At 43.4% G+C, this 19,864-nt stretch overlaps 1 protein-coding gene across 2 annotated transcripts in view; it reads right to left on the reverse strand.

Moving 5' to 3' along the window:
- DTD1 (D-aminoacyl-tRNA deacylase 1) overlaps window positions 1–14,393 on the reverse strand; it is a 175,024-nt gene extending 160,631 nt beyond the window's left edge. The window contains exons 1-3 of one of the 2 annotated variants that reach the window (XM_035005777.1): window positions 14,251–14,393; window positions 8,825–8,915; window positions 6,941–7,176 (exon numbers count right to left, since the gene is read on the reverse strand). In XM_035005777.1, the coding sequence (XP_034861668.1) occupies window positions 6,941–7,176; window positions 8,825–8,915; window positions 14,251–14,293 (370 nt within the window). In that variant the 5' untranslated portion in view covers window positions 14,294–14,393. The remainder of the gene's footprint in view (window positions 1–6,940; window positions 7,177–8,824; window positions 8,916–14,250) is intronic. The other variant, XM_035005778.1, reaches the window with a different exon arrangement.
- Window positions 14,394–19,864: the final 5,471 nt, after the last annotated feature.

A 19,864-nucleotide genomic window follows, 5' to 3' on the forward strand; every position in this document is an offset into this window, starting at 1 on the left:
GAAAAAATTAGTAAACTGGAGGATCCCCTCAGGGCACAGCAAAGAAAGAAAAAGCAATTGAGACACGATACCATGTACGTTATCATTTAATACACCTTTGTTTGAAGAAAATATAGAGAGCCAACTAATTTATCAACATTTCTGAATTTGTGGACCCCAAAACAATATGGTTTTAAATTTGTCCTACTTCTGCCGAGAGATTCAGACTCTTCCTTTCATCCTGGGTTACTTCATGTCCTCAGATTACGACGATAGTGAGTTTCTTTATGCCTATGCCTACATCTTCTTTTTTAAAAATGGCCTTTAAGTCTTCAAACTGAGCTGCAATAACAGACTCTACTGGGCAAGAAAAAGAGGCTGACCCCACAATTCATGACCAGAAGTATGGAGGGACTCAGGAAATGAGATAAAAGGGGTGAAGGAGAATAAAGACGGGGGGGGGGAGGAAGAAGGAGCCCAAGGAGGAAGCAAACGGATGGAACAGTAGAGCCACCAAAATAAGCCTGCCCTCATCTCCCTGGGCCCAGGGGCACTCATCACACAAAATAACTGAGCACCTACGGTGTGATGCATAAGGCAAGTGCTCTGCCATTACCGCAGGATACTGAACCACCACCACATCTATGACACTGTTTATAATGTGGCTCCAGACAGGTGGGGAAAGGAGAACTGGTAAAAAGTAGGCTGTTGTTCACCTTGGAAAATCAACTAAGCAAATCAAGGAATCATGAAAAGCTAGGATCTAAAAACAAAAATGGATTGGGGAGGCTGGCTGGCTCAGTCGGTGGGGCATGCAACTCTTGATTTTGGAGATGTAGGTTCGAGCCCCACGTTAGGTGCAGAGATTACTTAAAAATAAAATCTTTTAAAAGAAACAAAAACAAAAACAAAAATGGATATAGTTTGCCATTGGGGCAAAGGGGAGTTAGTAAACTAGTCACAGAGATGACATAGTGTACGTCTAAGACCTAAAAGAGGCAGAAATAAATAAAGGAAGCTGGTAAGCAAATCACTGAGGAGAATGAATGAAAAGGAAGGAGTGACAGAAAACTTGGTGCGCCTGGGTGGCTCAGTCGTTAATTGTCTGCCTTTAGCTCAGATCATGATCCCAGCTAGGATCGACTGAGCCCCCCCCCCCCCGCATCGGGCTCCAGCTCAGCTGGGAGCCTGCTTCTTCTCCCTCTCCAGCTCCTCCGTGCTTCTGTTCCCCCTCTCTCTCTCTCTCTCTGTCAAATAAATAAATAAAATTTAAAAACTAATTTGGCCAACATCAGTCACACATCTGCATGAGACTTCACGAGAGCGATCGGCCTGTACCACAGTCCACCAGCCTTGCCATTTGTTAACAGTGAAGATGCGGGGCGCCCGGATGGCTCAGTCGTTAAGCGTCTGCCTTCGGCTCAGGTCATGATCCCAGGGTCCTGGGATGGAGCCCTGCATCGGGCTCCCTGCTCTGCGGGAAGCCTGCTTCTCCCTCTCCCCCTCCCCCTGCTTGTGTTCCCTCTCTCGCTGTGTCTCTGTCAAATAAATAAATAAAATCTTTAAAAAAAAAAAAATGAAGATGTGATCTCACATTGTGATTTCCTAAATTTACATTAACAATAATGCCTCTGGCATCCGAGTCCTTGCCGAAGCATATAAAAGGCTTCCACTGAAAGCTCACTCAGATTGCTAACATGCTTTATTGTAGTAAAAAGAGTAGGAAATTAAACAAATCCATAAAAATTACACACTAACCACAAAGCAAACACTAGATGGGGGCTTCCTCCTCCTGGTGCCTTCTCTTTGTGAACGAACCTGAAGGAGCCACTGACCTAATGGCCATATCACGGAGTGAACAGAGCTGAGGCACTCAGAGAGCTGCTACTCTCCTGAGATGTCTTTCCACGCTGGTCTAGCTCTTTGCCGCCCACAAGAGATCAGACCCCACAGAGAATACACAGGTAGCTCTTTTTAATACCATGGCAGCTTCTGATTTGCTCAACAAAGCCAACAAGTGATTGCTTCCCTGGGCCCATTACAAATGGCTCAGTGTTGGAACAAGAAGCTTGAGAGCAGAGAGCTCTCTTTCAACTATTCCGTTTTGGTATAACATTTATTTTTTTTCCTAACTATAGAAGCAATGCATGTTTAATACTCAACTTTGAGAGCATGTAATGCCTCCCACTGAACACTACTTTCAGTGCTCTTTCTGAAGGATGGAGATTCCCAATGGGCTGCCGAGGGCCACATCTGGACCCAGTTTCCTGGGCCCACTCAGTCACTCTGGGTGTCCAATAAAGCACCCTTAACCTCTGGCTCATTCTGCAGCAGAGGGCAAAAACTGATGAATGTATGCACTGGGTTTTTCCCCCTAAATCAATTATCAGAGGAAGAGCCAGAGAACAGGAAAAACCCTTTGAAATCACCAGAGTTATGAGCCATGCAGGATTAAAGATGGCCACAAATTCTGACATCCCTTCCATTGCAAGGTGGGTCTCCATCCCTCCCCTGGAAGCTGGGTGGGCTGTGAGACTGCTTTGTCCAATAGCATATGGCAGAAGTGATGCTGTACCCCTTTCCAGGCCTGGCCTCAAGGGGCTGGCACTCTCATTTCCTGTCTCTTGAAACGCCTGGTCTTGGAGTGCTCACTGTGGGAGAAGCCAGCCACAATGTTAGAAATCAAGCTACCCAACAGTCCACCAGGCTGCGAGAAGCCCAAATGATGGGGAGAGACCCTGGAGAATAAGATGAGGTGGGAAAGAGGGGGGAAGCAAGATGCACACGGGCCATCTTAGAAGTAGATCCTCCAGCCCCAGCCAACACCATATGGATCAGAGACAAGCACCCAGCTAAGCCCCTCTTAGATTCCTGACCCACAAAACTGTGAGGAAGACAGAAGGGTTATTTTTAAGCCATTGCATTTTGGGGTAGTATGCTATGCAGCAACAGTGAATAGGAGCATAAGGCAAGGTAGGCAAGTTCTTGAGAAGAGGAGAGGCTCCCACAAAGCCAAAGGGTCAGGGGGCCAGCTGAACTGGACCAGAGTGGGGAGGGTGCCATGCAGAAGCAAAGCCTGAGAGTTCCAAACAAACTACACCCAAACAGGTCAAGGGTGCTGAGAATTCTGGTCCTGTGGGTGTGGTGGGTCAGCTTGGTTTCAAGTACCAACTCAAGACCAAATGGGGCAGAACAGGCCTCAAAGAGCCATTTGGGGGAATTACGCTACTAGCTCCTCCCTCCCAGGTACCCAGAAAAGGGGGTACCCTCATTAACTGCATACACATCTATGACAGACCCCTCTCCATCCCCACTGCCAGAAAGGCAGTTCTGCTAGGACCGCCTACTCCCCTTGACCACACCCCTTCTATTAATCCCACCTTCCAGAAGCCACCAACAAAACAAGTCAAGGACACACAAGTGGCACTTTCAGGTAGCCCTTCCAGAAGGCATTTCTCCTATCCCGCTTTCCAACAGCCCCAGACTTCCACTGTGGCTCCAGGTGGCCCCCAGGAGGTCAACTCCGTATTCTACGAAACACATGACCTAAACTGAGTCACGCAGTCCATCCCATATTGGTTCAAGGGTGGCCATGTGACCTAAGCTGGCCCAATCAACGTGACTTTCAGGACTTCCGCTTGAAATGCAGAAACAAAGACTTGCTCTCCTTCTTGGGATGGTGAACTGTGAAGACTGCAACCATCATGACCATCCTGCAGAAGGCATGCCTGAGGACAAGGCTGACATGCACGGGGGGAAAGCAGGGCTCAGAGAATCCCAGAGAACAGTCACAGCGGTGATGACAGAGGGCACCTAGCCCAAGCTGAACCTGAACTCATCATACCTCCACATGCTTCAGTCATAAAGCAATAAGCTCTATTTCAATGAAGACAGTTGAGGTGGGCGGGGCCTAAGGGGAAGAGCTGCAGCTAGTGAGGAAAAGCCTGAAAGGTGGGGCGGGTAGGGAACAGAACAGGAAATAAAGGGGACAATCTTCCGGCTATTCAATCCTTAACAACAAGTTAAGAGAAATAAACTAAATGTAAATTTAAAATAAAGTTCTAGTCATTAAAGAGCAAAGGAGTGAAAATAAACACTAAATCTAATTAAGTCAATAGCCAAGACATGGAAGCAACCTAAGTGTCCACTGATAGATGAATACGTGAAGAAGAGATGGTATATAGACACAAGAGAATACTATTCAGGAAGAAGAAGAAGGAGAGGGAGGGAGGAGGAGGAGGGGGAGGGGAGGGGTAAGGGGGGGAAGGGGGGGGGAGGAGGGGGGAGGAGGAGGAGGAAATCCTGCCATTTGCAAGAACGTGGATGGACCTTAAGGGCTTTCAGTCAGAGAATGACAAATACTATACAATCTCACATACATGTAGAATCTAAAAAACCCATCTCATAGATTCAGAGCACAGATTGGTGGTTGCCAGAGGCAGGAGGTGGAAGGTGGGTGAAATGGGTGAAAGTGGCCAAAAGGTTCAAACCTCCAGTTGTAAGATAAATAAACTCTGGAATATAAGGTATGCCAAAGTGAACAAAGTTAACAATATTGTATCACATATTTGAAAGTTGCTAGGAGAGTAGATCTTAAAAGTTCTCATCACAAGAAAAGTAAAACTGTAACTACATGAGGTGATGAACTAACGGAACATAACACTGGTGATCATTTCACAATATACCCAGATATCAAATCATCATGTTGTACAACTAAAGTTAATAGGGTGTTACATGTCAATTGTATTATAAAACTAGAAAAAAAATTTAAATTTTTTTTCAAAAAGGAAATTAAACTACTTTATTTAAGTCTTAAAATTGTCAAAGCAGCCCCGAGAATCCTAAAATAAAGAAAATGTATTTATTAGCAGTTGGTTTGTGTTCCATCATCCTTTCAGCTCTCAGAGGGCTTTTCATACTGGAGCTGGAAACCAAAAACTCAAAATTAAGCAAAACACAGCAAGCGTGTAAAACATGCTCTCTGCATCCTGTTCTACCAAAGACCATAAAAGAGATAAAAAGCTGAAAGAGCAAGACAGGCACTGTTGTTTCACTGAAGTGTTTCTGAAAGTCCGAAGGATTTGGAAATAAATTTTGATTAAAACTCTCCGCATAAATCACATCAATTTTTATCAAAACGATCAGATGTATCATATCCCCACATACTTAAATTGTGGCCCCTTATAAAATTATAGTGTTTACATTGCTTCAGGCACTTCAGAGAATTATCTGGATAAAATACATATCATTTCAAAAAGTAAAAGGAACACAAAACACCTAATAATACACAAAACACTCCTCTTCAAGGACTCAGATGAAAGCTGTTTTGTTTTCATTTGAGCATTCCTTAACAACCACTAGTGTTCTCCCATTTAAAGTGCCTTCATTTACGCTTTTATACAGGGCTTCAGTACATTCTAAAATACGTCTGAGATTACTCAGAAATGGGATGATTCTACAAATATCAAGCACAGAAGACAATGATAACAGCATTTAATCCTCAGCTCAGCAAACAGAAATAATTATTCAGATGACCTGACTTAATTACTAATTTTGGGAAGAAACACGTTTGCAGCAAAGCCATGCTGAAGGATCCCAGTGGACACAGGGTGGGAAAAAATACTGGAGACGTCTATGACCAGAATTATGAATGGAGCTCTAAACTTGGATTATTTCCAGAAGAGGCAAATACATTCTACTCTATCAGGACCCAAGTAGAGAGTGGGATTCGATTTAAGGCAGGGGTATCCTAATCATGGCAAACGGACACTTCACACGGGTAAGAGGAAAGAAATGCTGAAGAGGGACAAGAATATCACTCTTCTAAACGTAAGTGAATCTGATGAGCTGACAATCCTCAATGTGGGGCTTTGTTACAGAGCTTCAAAATCAGGCAGTAATTTCTAACCCTTCAGGTTGAAAATAGGTCCAATAAATAAGGGATCAAGCATTGTTTCTTCCAGAGAAAGTCAAAGTATAGGAGATACTACAGAGTTAACTATTAACAAGTCTTAGAGGTCTACAAAAGAGTATGATGGCAGCAAAAGATATTGCAGCCAGATACTGATACATTCTACTAAGAACAGCCTCACAGTGAGATGTATTGCCAAAGGAGGCTAAACATTCTAATAGCTTTAAAGAAAAAGGCAAAACATGATGGTTTTAAATGCAATCTGCCCCCCCAGAAACATGAAAACAATATAAATGAATGTCCCTTAAACAGACTCATAATTTCAGATTCATTAATCTCCCATAAACCAGGACCACTATTCCAAGGCATTTTCTAGACTAAACCTCAGTCAAACTAGGTTGGCATTCCCGCCAATAAGCAGTTAGGCGAAGACCTATGACTTCACTGTCCAATATGACAACCATTAAGCACAAAGGGTATTGGGTATTTGAAGTGTGCCTGGTCCAAATTGAGATGGGCTATATGTATAAACTACACACCAAAATTTAGAAGACTTTAGCACCAAAAAAGAATGAAAATGATCTCAATCAACTTTTTATACTGATGGTGAGGTGAAATTATACTATTTTGGATATATTTGGGTTAAATAAAATATACTTTTAAAATTAATTTCACTTGTTTCTTTTTACTTTTTTTTAATATGGCTACTAGAAATTGAAAAGGACATGTGGCTCATATTTGTGGCTTGCATTGTTTTCTCTGTCGGACATGATAAGCAAGCAAAATGAAACACCACTGTATCAAACACACATCTGGGTTGCTAAACATTTCACAGGTGAACAGAAGAATGAAGAAGGGTAAACAGTATCAGGGGCCTTCAGAGGAATCTTACCACAGCAGAGAAGCAGCCACTACGTTGTTTTAAAGAAGTGATAAGCACAAACAACAAACTTCCTGGAAAAGGAGATGCTGTAATTGCAGATTCTCTTTTCCCCCTTCTGGAAGTGTCCCAAAGACTCTTCTCTTGGGCGGGCTCACCCTCCTGCCTACCTTTGATGAGCTCCGGCCTGTACGTCTTCCGCAGCTGCTCCAGGAAGCTGTTGTAGAAGCTCTCTGCCTGCTCCGTGGGCATTGCCAGGTGGAAGTCAGGCTTGTTGCCCTTGAGGACGCACTGGAGGGTGAACTGGCTGATGCACAGCACCTCGTACTGTTTGTCCATCACACTCTTCGACCAGTGTTTCCCGCTCTCATCCTCAAACACGCGCAGGTTTAAAATCTTTCTGACCCTAAGAGGAAAACAGTGGTGAGAGCTACCTAAAGATTCATAAGCCCCCCAACACACTCCATACCTCCAAAATGTCACCAACATCCTGTCAAATAAGGACATAATATTGACATAATATTATATGTATTACATATATATAAGGACAAAAGGAGCAAGTTATTTGGGCCCTGGGCAAGTTATGTGAGGTAGTCACAGGGCTGTTTTGGGATTCCTTTTTTTTTTTGGTCAGTCCCTCCAGCAGCTACCCACGGGAACCGGAGCTAAGAACAACCACTCACTACCTGCTCTTTCAAGTTAGTGGATATGTCAAGACATGGGTCCAATTCTAATTTTTTTATAGAAGAATTCAATCTTTACACTGGAATAAACGATACCCCCTTTTTACATCCTTTCTTGGAGCTACTCAAAATGAACCACTGGGCAAACACCATGAAGAACACTCAAGGTTACTGCAAATATACAAAAAGGCTGGCGAAAGCCTCCCTGACAACTGTGTCACATGCCTCTTGAGCCCCAGGAGGGCCTTTCTTATAAATGTGGATGACAAAGAGCGGCCACTTTGGGGCACCTGGGTGGCTCAGTCATTAAGCATCTGCCTTCAGCTCAGGTCATGATCCCAGGGTCCTGGGATCGAGCCCCGCATCGAGCCCCGCATCAGGCTCCCTGCTTGGCGGGAAGCCTGCTTCTCCCTCTCCCACTCCCCCTGCTTGTGGTTCCCTCTCTCACTGCATCTCTCTCTGTCAAATAAATAAATAAAATCTTTAAAAAAAAAGAAAGAAAGAAAGAAAGAAAGAAAGAAAGAGCAGTCACTTTGGCAAGGAAGAGAACCAGGGAACATTTATTCCTTAGCAGGAATTAAGTTCCAAGTCTGATTTCAACCTAATACAAAGGGACATTTGGATGGAATTACACCAGGTATGGGCACCAACAGGCAGAATAAACAGATCCACATACACCTGAAGCAAATGTGCCATGTGGTGCTGGGGGTGGGAGGAGGGCAAACACGGGGACAGGGGAGGCGGCCTGTACTTAGAGAGCCAGTCAGGGAACAGCAATGACAAACTCCCCCATCTTAGTAAAAAGAGCACCAGCTTCCAAGTCAGCAAGCCTAGATTCTAACTTGAATTCAGGCTTTTTGCTACATACATGTTCATGATCTTAGGAAAGTAATTTAACTGTCTGAGCTCCAGATCCTATGCACACAATGAACTGAGCATTTTTTAAGTGCATAAATGGTGCCCAGATCATACTGCTTAAATTGGAAAGAGAAATCATTCATATGAAAAGAAGTTAAGTTTTGCAATAAGAGAATGGTTCATGGATAAAGGAGCAAATAGGGACCGAGGCCATTGGGTTCCAGCTCTGCTCCTGACTTAGTGGGTGTCACCTGACAAACAAACTACTACTCTTCCTTGGTCTCCTCACCTGAAACATGGAGATAACCATATTACATCAATGGGACACAGATAAAAGTAACAGGGGCTCACTTCATAGGAACAAAATACTATCAAAGTTCCCAGTGTATGTATATATATAACTTAGGTAGGTAGGTAGGTAGGTAGGTAGGTAGGTAGGTAGGTAGAGATAGATAGAGATATAACCATACATAGCCCATTCAAACAGCAATGACTCAGAAATCTGCCTCTTACATGTGCTCCAGGTCCTTCTGTGTATCTTCCAGAGAAATACCCAGCAACACACAGATGCCCCGCCCAATAGCACTTATTTGCTCTCCTCCAACTAGAAAGAAAACAAAAAGGAAAAAAGACTCAGAACCAAACAGGTGGCATGATGCACTTTTAAGTAACCAAAGGAATGTTTAAACATCACACATACTTCTTATAACTTCTTTTTTATCTAGAATGAATGAGTTCTTAAATGAATAACCATTAAGCCAAATTTTAGGGCCATATTTTCATCCTTGTTACCTTGGGTAAGACACCTTAAACTTTCCATGACAGAATTTGCCCATCTGTAAAAACAGAACAGAGTTTTCCTCTCCAGAGAATCAAGCTTAGCTGTATTAATTCTCTGAAAAGAGATACCTGCTTTTCTTGGGAATCAGCAAATATGGTAACACAATATAGAGACAGCACAAAATAATAGACATTTATGTCAGAAAAATAAAGAAATAATTTTTCTACTTACTATGAAAAGATAAATACATTATACATAAAAACCACAGTTTAAAAGGTAAGCTTCAAGGTGCCTGAGTGGTGCAGTCAGTTGACATCCAACTTTTGGTTTCGGCTCAGGTCAGGTTCTCAGGGTCGTGGCATCAAACCCTGCGTCGAGCTCCAGAGCTCGAGACTCTCTCTCCCTCTTCCTCTGCTCCTCCCCCCTTCTCTAAAATGCATAAATAAATCTTTTTAAATTAAAAAAATAATAATTAAATAAATACAAGTTAAGCTTCAAGTCAGCAAACTTCTATTATTTCCCAGTTTGGTACTAAACTTTGTATTCTAAACCAATGACCTCCAAATCCCTTTCATTCATGCACCTCATCCACAAAACAACAAACCTCTTAATATATATTCCAAACATCTGTGTACGTATTTATACTCAAATGTACGCTTTACTAACAAGAGGCAGTATCTCATGCTGGCACAGTTCTTAGGCCAAGATGCATCATTATGATGGTAAACCTAAATCCATATTTCAAATGTTAAATCTTTGTATCTTTCAAAATTTTTGGCCAACTTTTTGCCAAATCTCATTAGATTACTGATGTCTTGTTATTTTACCATCTATTAACCTAATGTTCCAGTCCGGAGAAGGGTAGACTCTGCCATGTTCCTGTTTGCTTCTGCTGGATCATAGTATCTGTAAATATACCTGACAAGGCATCATAGACTGGAACGTGTTGCCATATCCTGCAAGCTAAGGAAAGAATGAGAAACCCCCCTCTTCTCCACCTATCTGACAAGGGACCACCTGACATGCAGACCTCAGGGGAGTATCAGCATCAACACATTCCAACCCAAATATCAGTAAAGCTTAATTTCTCTTCTTTTTATGCTAAGAAGTATTTTCTTCTGTGTTGCTTGGCTTATAATGGACTATGAGTGATTTACTGTCCTTTGAGCCAATGACTCAGAAGCTGAAAACAGAAATAATCTATCCTGAAATAAGCAATAAACAATTGGGGTGGTTCGCTTGTTTGGGTTGCTTTAGAAAAAGCTTCCGGCTTTATTTGTTCTTTAAAGAAGTCACTATAATTTTCTTATAATATCAATGTATTTTTTAAAATTTTCCCCATAGTATGTTTTAAAAGCTTAAATATAATGGTTATTGAGTTATAGCCACCACTAAATTAATGCATAAGCATTATAGAAAATTTGGAAAATATAAGAAATAGGAAGGAAAAAAAGAACACCCAAAGATAAGCACTTTAATATTTCAATGATTTCCTTTTGATATTTTCTCTATCCATGGGTTTACTTTGTATTTGTTTTCAACTACTGTAATAATATTGTATATAAATTTTTGTGTCCCATCTTTTTCTTAACAGTGCCTAAGGATTTTTTCATGTTATAAGCTTTTCCTAAACATCTTTTAATAGTTACATCCCATCAAGTGGAATAGTTGCAGTCCATCCAATGGACCAACTAACCATCCCATTGGGCTGGATATATTGTTTGTTTCAAAATTCTCACTTCAATAAATAACACTGTGGGGAAAATCTTTGTATACTAGACTTTAGACTTTACATTTTAGAGCAGTTTTAAGTTCACAGCAAAATTGAGCAAAGATACAGAGATTGAGAGTGTCTGGGTGGCTCAGTCAGTTAAGTGTCTGACTCTAGATTTGGGCTCAGGTCATGATCTCAGGGTCATGAGATCGAGCCCTACATCAGGCTCTGCGCTGGGCATGGAGCCTGCTTAAGATTCTCTCTCTCCTTCTCCCTCTGCCCCACATCCCCTCTCAAAAATAAAAGAAAAAGATACTATACTCACTGTCCCCATACATGCATAGCTTCCCCATTGTCAACATCCCCCACCAGAGGGGTACATTTGTTACAATTGATGAACCTGCACTGACACATTATTATCACTCAAAGTCCATAGTTTACATTAGGGTTCACTCTTGGTGTTGTACATTCTATAGGTTTGGACAAATATACAGTAACATGTATCCACCATTACAGTACCATACAGAGCAGTTCCACTGCTCTAAGAATCCTCCCTGCTCTGCCTATTCATCCTTCTAAATCTTTTCCTACAATTAGTATTCTCTTCTTAGAACAGATTCCGAAAAGTAGAATCACTATTCAAACTCTTCACTACCTGAAGAGTTTCATGCTTCTCTCTCTTCCTCAGCCACTCTCTCGTGCTCTCTCTCTCTCAAATAAATAAATAAAATCTTTAAAAAAAAAAAGTTTTTTAAAAAAGGGGGGCGCCTGGGTGGCTCAGTCAGTTAAGTGTTTCCCTTCAGCTCAGGTCATGGTCCCAGAGGGGCTCCTTGCTCAGTGCGCTTCTCCCTCTCCGAGCTCTGCCACTATTTCATGCTCCCTCTTTCTCAAATAAATAAGTAAAATCTTTAAAAAAAATTTTTTGAAGAGTTTCAACATTTTTATAATGTATTACTGCCTTAATAAGAAAAAAATTATGCCCCAAAGCCTATCTATAACATAGTTTGCTCTCTTATTTTGGAGTAGTTTTGTTTCCGCCCTCCAGGGACAAGTAGAAGAACTAGGAGATCCAAAGGGTTCTTTTATTATAGACAAATGGATTTCCAAGGGAAAAAACTTGAGAGTCACTAATTTAGACAACAGATCACAGGGCTAGAAAAGACCTGAGATATTTGGTCAATTTACCATGTACACTGGCATCACCACTGACCTCTTCAAGAAGAATTCACAACCTCTCAAATTAACTCACTCAAGCCCATTTTAGATCCTCTTCCCAACATTCTATGATTCTATTCAGATTTTCACTGCTGAAGCTAAGTGATGGGACATGGGAGTTACCACACTTTGCCACCTGTGTAACCAAAGGAACATGTTTGAAATGTTCCATAATAAAGCTTTTAAAATTAGATTATCACAATAACCATGCTAAGGCATCAAAATGTGCTTGACCAATCTCATTAAGTGAGTCTGCCACATAATTAGATATGACTCCTAATATTGTACTCTGTCCCAACCATAAAATCAGAAGTGACATTTTAGACCCCCATAATAAAATGCCATTTGTGTACAGCCATGTTTCAGTGAAGCCAGTCACATTCTAAAGGAATAAGAAAATCTTTCCATTACAGTTCAACTAGAAGGCCTGGCTAACCTGAAGGTCCCTCCAGCACTGAGAGAGAATTCCATTTTATTTAAAACTTCCCACAATTAATACCCTTCTCTTTTTTTAAATACCCTTCTCTTTTTTTTAAATACCCTTACCTTTTTTAATATGCAGGTTTGTTGTTTTTTAACCAAAAGCACCAATTTAAATCTTTTTATTTATTTATTTATTTTAAAGATTTTATTTATTATCTGACAGAGAGAGACACAGCAAGAGAGGGAACACAAGCAGGAGGAGTGGGAGAGGGAAAAGCAGGCTTCCTGCAAGCAGGGAGCCCGATGCGGGGCTCAATCCCAGGACCCTGGGATCATGACCTGAGCCGAAGGCAGACACTTAACAACTGAGCCACCCAGGCGCCCCCAAAAGCACCAATTTAAATAGTAAACTAAAATCACTCAAACTATTCAGCAAATCTCACAAAATACATGTTCTCAATATTTCAGATCAGCAGAATGAAGAGTGCAAGAGAAAATTAAAACTTAAATTCCTCAAAGTTCACTCATTGTTCATGATGACCACACAGAGCAGAATGCAAGATTTTGCTCAAAAAAGCAAAAAATCTTTTCATCTATGTATTTACCCAGTTTTAGTTCATTTAAATATTAACTGAAAGGCCAAAAAACCTTTGTTATAAAAGCCGTGTAAATCCCAAAGCTATTGTGTTCCCTATTACTCCAGGACCATATCCAAAATCAGTTAACAGAACAGCTTAGAAATCATTAGGTAGCATTGAAAAGTAGACTCTCAGATCTAAATATATGGTTTTGCTGGGTGCGTTGTTTCTTTAGGGGATTTTGTTGCTTTGTTTTTAAATTTAGATTTTTGTGGACACAAGAACACATACTTGGTGTAGACTGGTTAAAGAAAAGGATATCTGGAATTACTTGGACTGAGACAATACTGTAAGTCTGAAGAAAAAAACCCGAAGACTTAGAAGACCATCTTAAAATTAGTCATTAAAAAAATTTTTAACATCTTTTTATCTTGGTTTGACTTTCTAAAACGACTACCTTATATACATTAACCATCTGGATCTCTGATGTTTGAGCTAGACTACAGTGATCCAGCAATGACTAACGGCTGGGTGGCTTGGTCCACAAGAAACTGGTGGCAAAGAGAAATACTTCATCCAGAATTCTTTAGATTCTGACCCCATCCCTGCAGGGTTAGAGAAGTGAGAAAGAGAGGTGTCCTGGGGGCGGGGATCATTCTGTATCCAGCCTGGGTGCTGGTCACGTGGGTGTGCACAACTGTCAGAACTCATCCATATGAACAACTCTTCATATCTGTGCATTTTATTGGCAGTCAAGCTCCATAAAAATTGGGACATGTAGACAATAGGCAAGAATGGGAAATTTAAAACAGAACGTTGTAAGGGGGGAATCGGGGTCCTTGCTCCGGAAATGCTGCCTACGTGTTGTTTGTGCAACATTCCACAGAAGAACGGGCCATGGGGATGCTCGGAGGTTCTGCCACCCGATACTCGGGGCCAAAAAAAAAAAGACGATAATAAGGCGCGTTTATCGTGAACCCAAAGCAGAACCCTGCAGCCAGGGCCGCGCGGGAGTCCGCGGGGCACGTGGACTGCTCCGCGGCCGCCGCGGCGCCCGGAGCCAACCCGGGGACCTCGGGCTGCGGGGGCCGAGCTGGCCAGGGCCCGCAGCGGCCGTAGCGGCCCTGGGGACGGCCCGGCGGAACCCTCGCGGGGGCGGCCAGTGACTGCCGGGCGCGGGGTCAGGGGTGGCTCCTCCCGGGCCCGGCCCCGGCCCCGCCCGACTGACCTGTGACGCTGGCCCGGGTGACGCGCTGCACCACGGCTTTCATGGCGGCGGCTGGGGCGAGTGGGGCGGCGCCGCGCTCCTTCCGGCCTCGCGACTCTGCGGGCGGCTCGGCGGCCGGCGCCCTCTGCGGGTGACACCAGGAAGCGCGCCGAACCGCCCGGTCGGCCCCGGTTGGCCGTGACACGCCCACGTCGGCCGTGACACGCCCACGTAGGCCACGCCCACCCAGAGGTCGGCCCCGCCCGCGTCGGTCGCGCCCACCTGGTATAGGTCCCGCCCCTTCCTCGGTCTCGCCCCAGCCACAGGTGGGCCCAGCCCCCACCAGATCCAGAAACCCCTGCCCGGCCCCCGCCCCTACGCAGTTTCTCCACCCGCTGTTTCTCCCATCCTCAACCTAGGAGCCAATCATCCCTAAATCCCAGCTTTGTCCTGAATCCTAATCCTGTGTTCCGCCTTTCACCCTTCCACCCCTCTGTCCTGATGCTCCCAAATTCCTTTTCCCTTGTCTTCCTGCTTCAGTGGCTTCTCAGAAACCAGACAGAACAGAATCTGCTGCCTAAAATAGCCATTTAACTACGGCATGTATGTATTCATATGACTTAGCCATGCCATGGCAGTGCAGAGATCTATGAGCCTGTAATTCTAATTCCTCTAATACTAATACTTAGCAGCTCCCCCCACCCAGGGTTGTGTAAAAATCATTCGAAAGCCGCAAAGGACTGTACAAGTATTACTCTAACAAATTATTATCACTGATAAAAATAAGCCCCTTTCAGGAGCGCCTGGGTGGCTCAGTCCGTTAAGTGCCTGTCTTCCGCTACTGTCATGACCTCAAGGTCCTGGGATCTAGCCCCAAATCAGGCCCCCTGCTCAGTGGGGAGTCTGCTACTCCCTCTCCCTCTGCCTCCCCCCTCCTCTCCCCTCCCCTCTGCTCAGGCTCTCTCTTGCTGTCTTGCTCTCTGTCTCAAATAAATCTTTAAATAAATAAATAAATAAGCCCCTTTCAGTGTGCCTTTTTCTCAAAGCCCTCTAATAGTATTGGTGGGTGTGGTGTGATGACATTCAGAACATGTACCCCAAAATATGGCACCTTGGCATATTGAATACTGTAAACTAACGGAGCTTGAAAAAGCAGCAGGATCAGGAAAGTCACTCTGAACTTCCCTCCATCCTTCTTCCCTGAAACCAATCAAAAATCCTTGTGTGAGAGGTGCCCTCCCTACACCCTGATCTGCAAAGACAAAGGGATGGCAAGAACAAAGAAGCCTTGCTAAGTTTCTCCGGGTTTACTATGCTTACCTCATACTCCTTGACCTATTACGTTCCTCCATGATGTCCACTCTTCATCAAAAATAGCATAAGAAGGGGTGCCTGGGTGGCTCAGTCGTTAAGCATCTGCTTTCGGCTCAGGTCATGATCCCAAGGTCCTGGATTCGAGCCCCGCATCGCATCGGGCTCCCTGTTCCGTGGGAGGCCTGCTTCTCCCTCTCCCACTCTCCCTGCTTGTGTTCCCTCTCTCGCTGTGTCTCTCTCTGTCAAATAAATAAATAAAATCTTTAAACAAAAAAATAACATAAGAATATACAAGTCTGTTTCTTTGAGTTTTCATTTTCTTGTGAAGGCTTCCCTGTCCTGTAAAACTTAAATAAATCTGTGAACTTTTCTCCTGTTATTTTCTTTGTCTGCTTAATTGTCAGGCCCAACCAGAGACCCAAAGAGTGAGAAAAACTTAAAATTTGAAAAATTTTTACATTAAATCAGCATAGCTCAAACATTTTGATGTCAAGATCCCTTTACATTCTTAAAAATTATTGAACACCCCAAATAGCTTTTGTTTATCTAGGTTATATCTAAAGAGATTTACTGTATTAGAAATTACAACAAAGAAAAATCATTAAGCATTGATTTATAATGCATTCAAAAACAACAATAATAAATTCATTATATGTTAACATTAGAGCAATGAGGTCATTACACACCATGGAACCTCTGGAAACCCCCATTGTACATTCCTGAAGGAGTAAGAGTGAAAAAGGCAAATATTGTCTATATATTATTATAGAAAGAGTTGGCAATCACACATCCTCTAAAGGGACACTTTGAGAACTGTTGGATTTGATAATGGCATTAAATCAATATTAATTTCCTGATTTGTATGTAAGAGAACATCCTTGTTTATAGAAAATACACACTGAGGTATTTAGAAGTAAAGGCACATCATATCTGCAATTTACTCTCAAATGCTTTGGAGAAAAATAATACATACAGAGAAAATAAAGAGAGTGATAGAGCAAATCAAGTAAAATGTTGACAATTTGGAAGGGAAGGATGCTTACTTTTCTGTAAGTTGGAAATTATTTCAAAAGAAAAGGTTTTAGGGGCCCCTGGCTGCCTCAGTCGGAGGAGAGTGCAACTCTTGATCTCAGGGTTGAGTTCGAGCCCCACGTTGGGTGTAGGGATTACTTAAAAATAAAAATGGTAATTAATTAATTAAAGGTTTTAAAAACATACCAAAACACCCAAGTTCTTTTTTTACATTTATTGACCTAAAAAAGGTCAACACCAGAGGCAAAAGCAGGTCCCTCTTCCAGGGGCCTCCTCCCCTCTGCACGAGTTCTCCTTTGGCTTCTCAATGACTACTCTCCCCAGGGTTCCCTCCTTCCCCTGTCTTCCTCACTGCACTTGCACCCTGGCTTTGCTCTCCATTCTCATCTATTTTAAATTCCACCTTCATGCCCCCGACTCACATTTTCATTTCTGCTCCAGACATCTCCTGTGAGTTTGTGCTTCCAAATACCTTCACATCTCCATTTCCATGAATCAGAGATGACATAAAGTGAATAGATTTTAAATGGAATTCAGGATATCCACCCCTTTTGTGTAATAATTTGTCTGGTCTTTGTTCTGGATTTCTGGTAAGAACTTCTAAAATCCTCAGAATCCCCCAAGTGATAGGAGTGTGTTTGTTCTTTGCACCCCTTGATCACACCTGACTTTATGAGGGGAGCTGGTCACCGGAAAGACCCATCATGTGAGTCATTGTGACAAATCTGAGGGAGTCACAGAAACTCCCAAACCCATAGCCCATTGGTCTGAAATACAGTGGCCTGGACCCCTGAAATGAACCTGGCATCTGAAGTAAGAGCAGCCTTGTTGGGGATGTGCCCTTAAACTTGCAGGGTCAGGGCTGTCTGGATGGTTAATGCCAGGACGGAACTGCAATACACCGGTTGGTGTTAGAAGAACTCCCTAATCCCTCCATACTCCACCACCTGGGCCATCACTATCTAAACAAATGGCTCCAATGTTTACCAGAGTCCTAAGTGACTGGTAGTTGCCCCCTTCCCCTCTCCCCAAGTATCTGGTCCATCACAAATCTTCTCACTTTCCAAAACATACCCCCAAGTGCCCTCTTCTCTCCACCACCAGGTCATCCTTTTTTTTTTTTTTTAAGATTTTATTTATTTATTTGACAGAGAGAGACACAGCGAGAGAGGGAACACAAGCAGGGGGAGTGGGAGAGGGAGAAGCAGGCCTCCCGCAGAGCAAGGAGCCCGATGCGGGGCTCGATCCCAGGACCCCGGGATCATGACCTGAGCAGAAGGCAGACGCTTAACGACTGAGCCACGGAGGCGCCCCACCATCATGTCATCCTGTCACATGCTCCCTATCATCTCTCACCCGGATTTCTACCACGGCTCTCTCACTTATCTCCCTATTGCCATATTGGTCCCCCTCCAACACATTCTCCATAGAGAAATCAAAGTGATGTTCCTAAAGTATAAATTCTTCACTTTCCAGACTCTGGTCTTCTTCACATTTCTCAGATAAATCCATTTGTTCCTACCTCAGGACCTCAGCATCTGCTGGTCCTCCATCTGGAATAGTCCCCCCCCCCCATTCTTTGTACATCTTGCTCCTCTCCTTCCTTTAAGTTTTCAGCTCAAACACTTCCTCCTCAGACAGAACTTCTCTGACCACACAGACAAAAGCATCCCTGTTCCCCATTACTTCCCATCACCATCCCATGGTTCTTCCCTCATATTCTGGCAACTTTCTTTCTCTTTCTTTCTTTCTTTCTCTCTCTCTCTCTCTTTCTTCTTTCTTTCTTTCTTTCTTTTCTTTCTTTCTTTCTTTTTAATGTTATTTATTTACTTGAGAGAGAGAGAGAGCACGAGCAGGGAGAGGGGCAGAGGGAGAAGCAGAGTCCTGGGATGGAGACCTGAGCCAAAGGCAGATGCTTAACAGACTGAGCCATCCAGGTGCCCCCATCCTCCGGCAACTTTCAATTACTCTAGTGCCTGTTAGGCTGTGTTCTATTCATGTCTCTCATGCTTACCCTTGTATCCGAAGCATCTAACACAGTACCCAGAGCTCCGATAACATTGTTCAATGAATAAATGTGTGAACGTGGCTTCTTGCTTGTATCCTAGACTTATAGTATGGCTGTGGCTGTTCTAGGAAGTCTATCCAGACCCAATGTCCAGAGGTACAGGAGACCATCTCTTCCTGATCCTTCCTCTGAAGCTAGGACATCTTGCCCGGAAGCCCTTTGCACTTGGCTAGCCAGAATGAGATCACATGACCATGCTTAACCCAATCACTGGAAGGGAGATGGGACTTGACCCCCCCCCACACACACACACATGATTGGCTGAGACAAAAGGTTCTTGCCTCCGGGCATACAGCCCTCCAGAGAGTTACAGGAGGTGTGTGTGAAGAGGGGGGTCTGGAGCTGTCACAGTGTCTGGAGGTTGTTACTGGCATTTAATGACCAGAGAATTTGAAATGTTGAGGCTTTTGCAACACCTGGGGCAGCCCACAAACGGGGTTGACCCATCACAGTGCCAGTAATGCCCCTTTGAGAAACACTGACTTGGGCCAACCAGGACCTGCCCTACGGATGGAGCCAGTCCCCCTTAAAGCACCGGATGGGGTATACTCACCGGTCCGTAATAAAGCAGGAATGGAAGTAGTGGATGTCGGGAAGGCAATCAGCAGTGTCTACCGAACGGTTGTTTTCAGCTCAATGCCATGTTGAGCAAGTTTTATTGAAGAGGCTTCTGCCTGAATCTTTTCAGTTATCTCCGTAAATTCCTGAAAGCAGGATTGCTGGATCAAAGGATACGCCATTTTCCATTTTGATACACATTGCTAAACTGCGCTGCTGAAGAAGTATATGAACACCAGGGTAAGACCTCTTTCAGGGGACAGGCAAGTTCCATGCGACAAATGACTCCCTGGGGTACCAAGAGCGAAGCGGCAGAGGACTACAGGAGGGGACTGGACTTAAAGCAGGAAGGTGTTCACACCTGATTCTCAGGACTAACTCAGACATATTTTACTCCTGGTAACTGTAGCATGGACACAGAGCACTTTCTCAGTGGAAAGTCATAACCCTGTCAGCGGACAAGGTAGATATGATGCCTCTTCATCAAAAGGAGCTGAGGCTCAGGAAAGTAGAGGAAATTATTCTATCACGGAAAGTTAGATTAATTTTTTTTAATAAATTAATAGGGAGATGGGATTTGCTTAGAGTTACGTCAGCTGTAACAGAGACCCAAGTAACAGTGGCTTGAACGTCTCAGAAATTGACTCTTTTTCTCATAAAACT

This window comes from Mirounga leonina, unplaced genomic scaffold, assembly GCF_011800145.1.
Source record: "Mirounga leonina isolate KUSES-001 unplaced genomic scaffold, KU_Mleo_1.0 Mir_150, whole genome shotgun sequence".
In the NCBI taxonomy this organism is placed as follows: Eukaryota; Metazoa; Chordata; class Mammalia; order Carnivora; family Phocidae; genus Mirounga; species Mirounga leonina.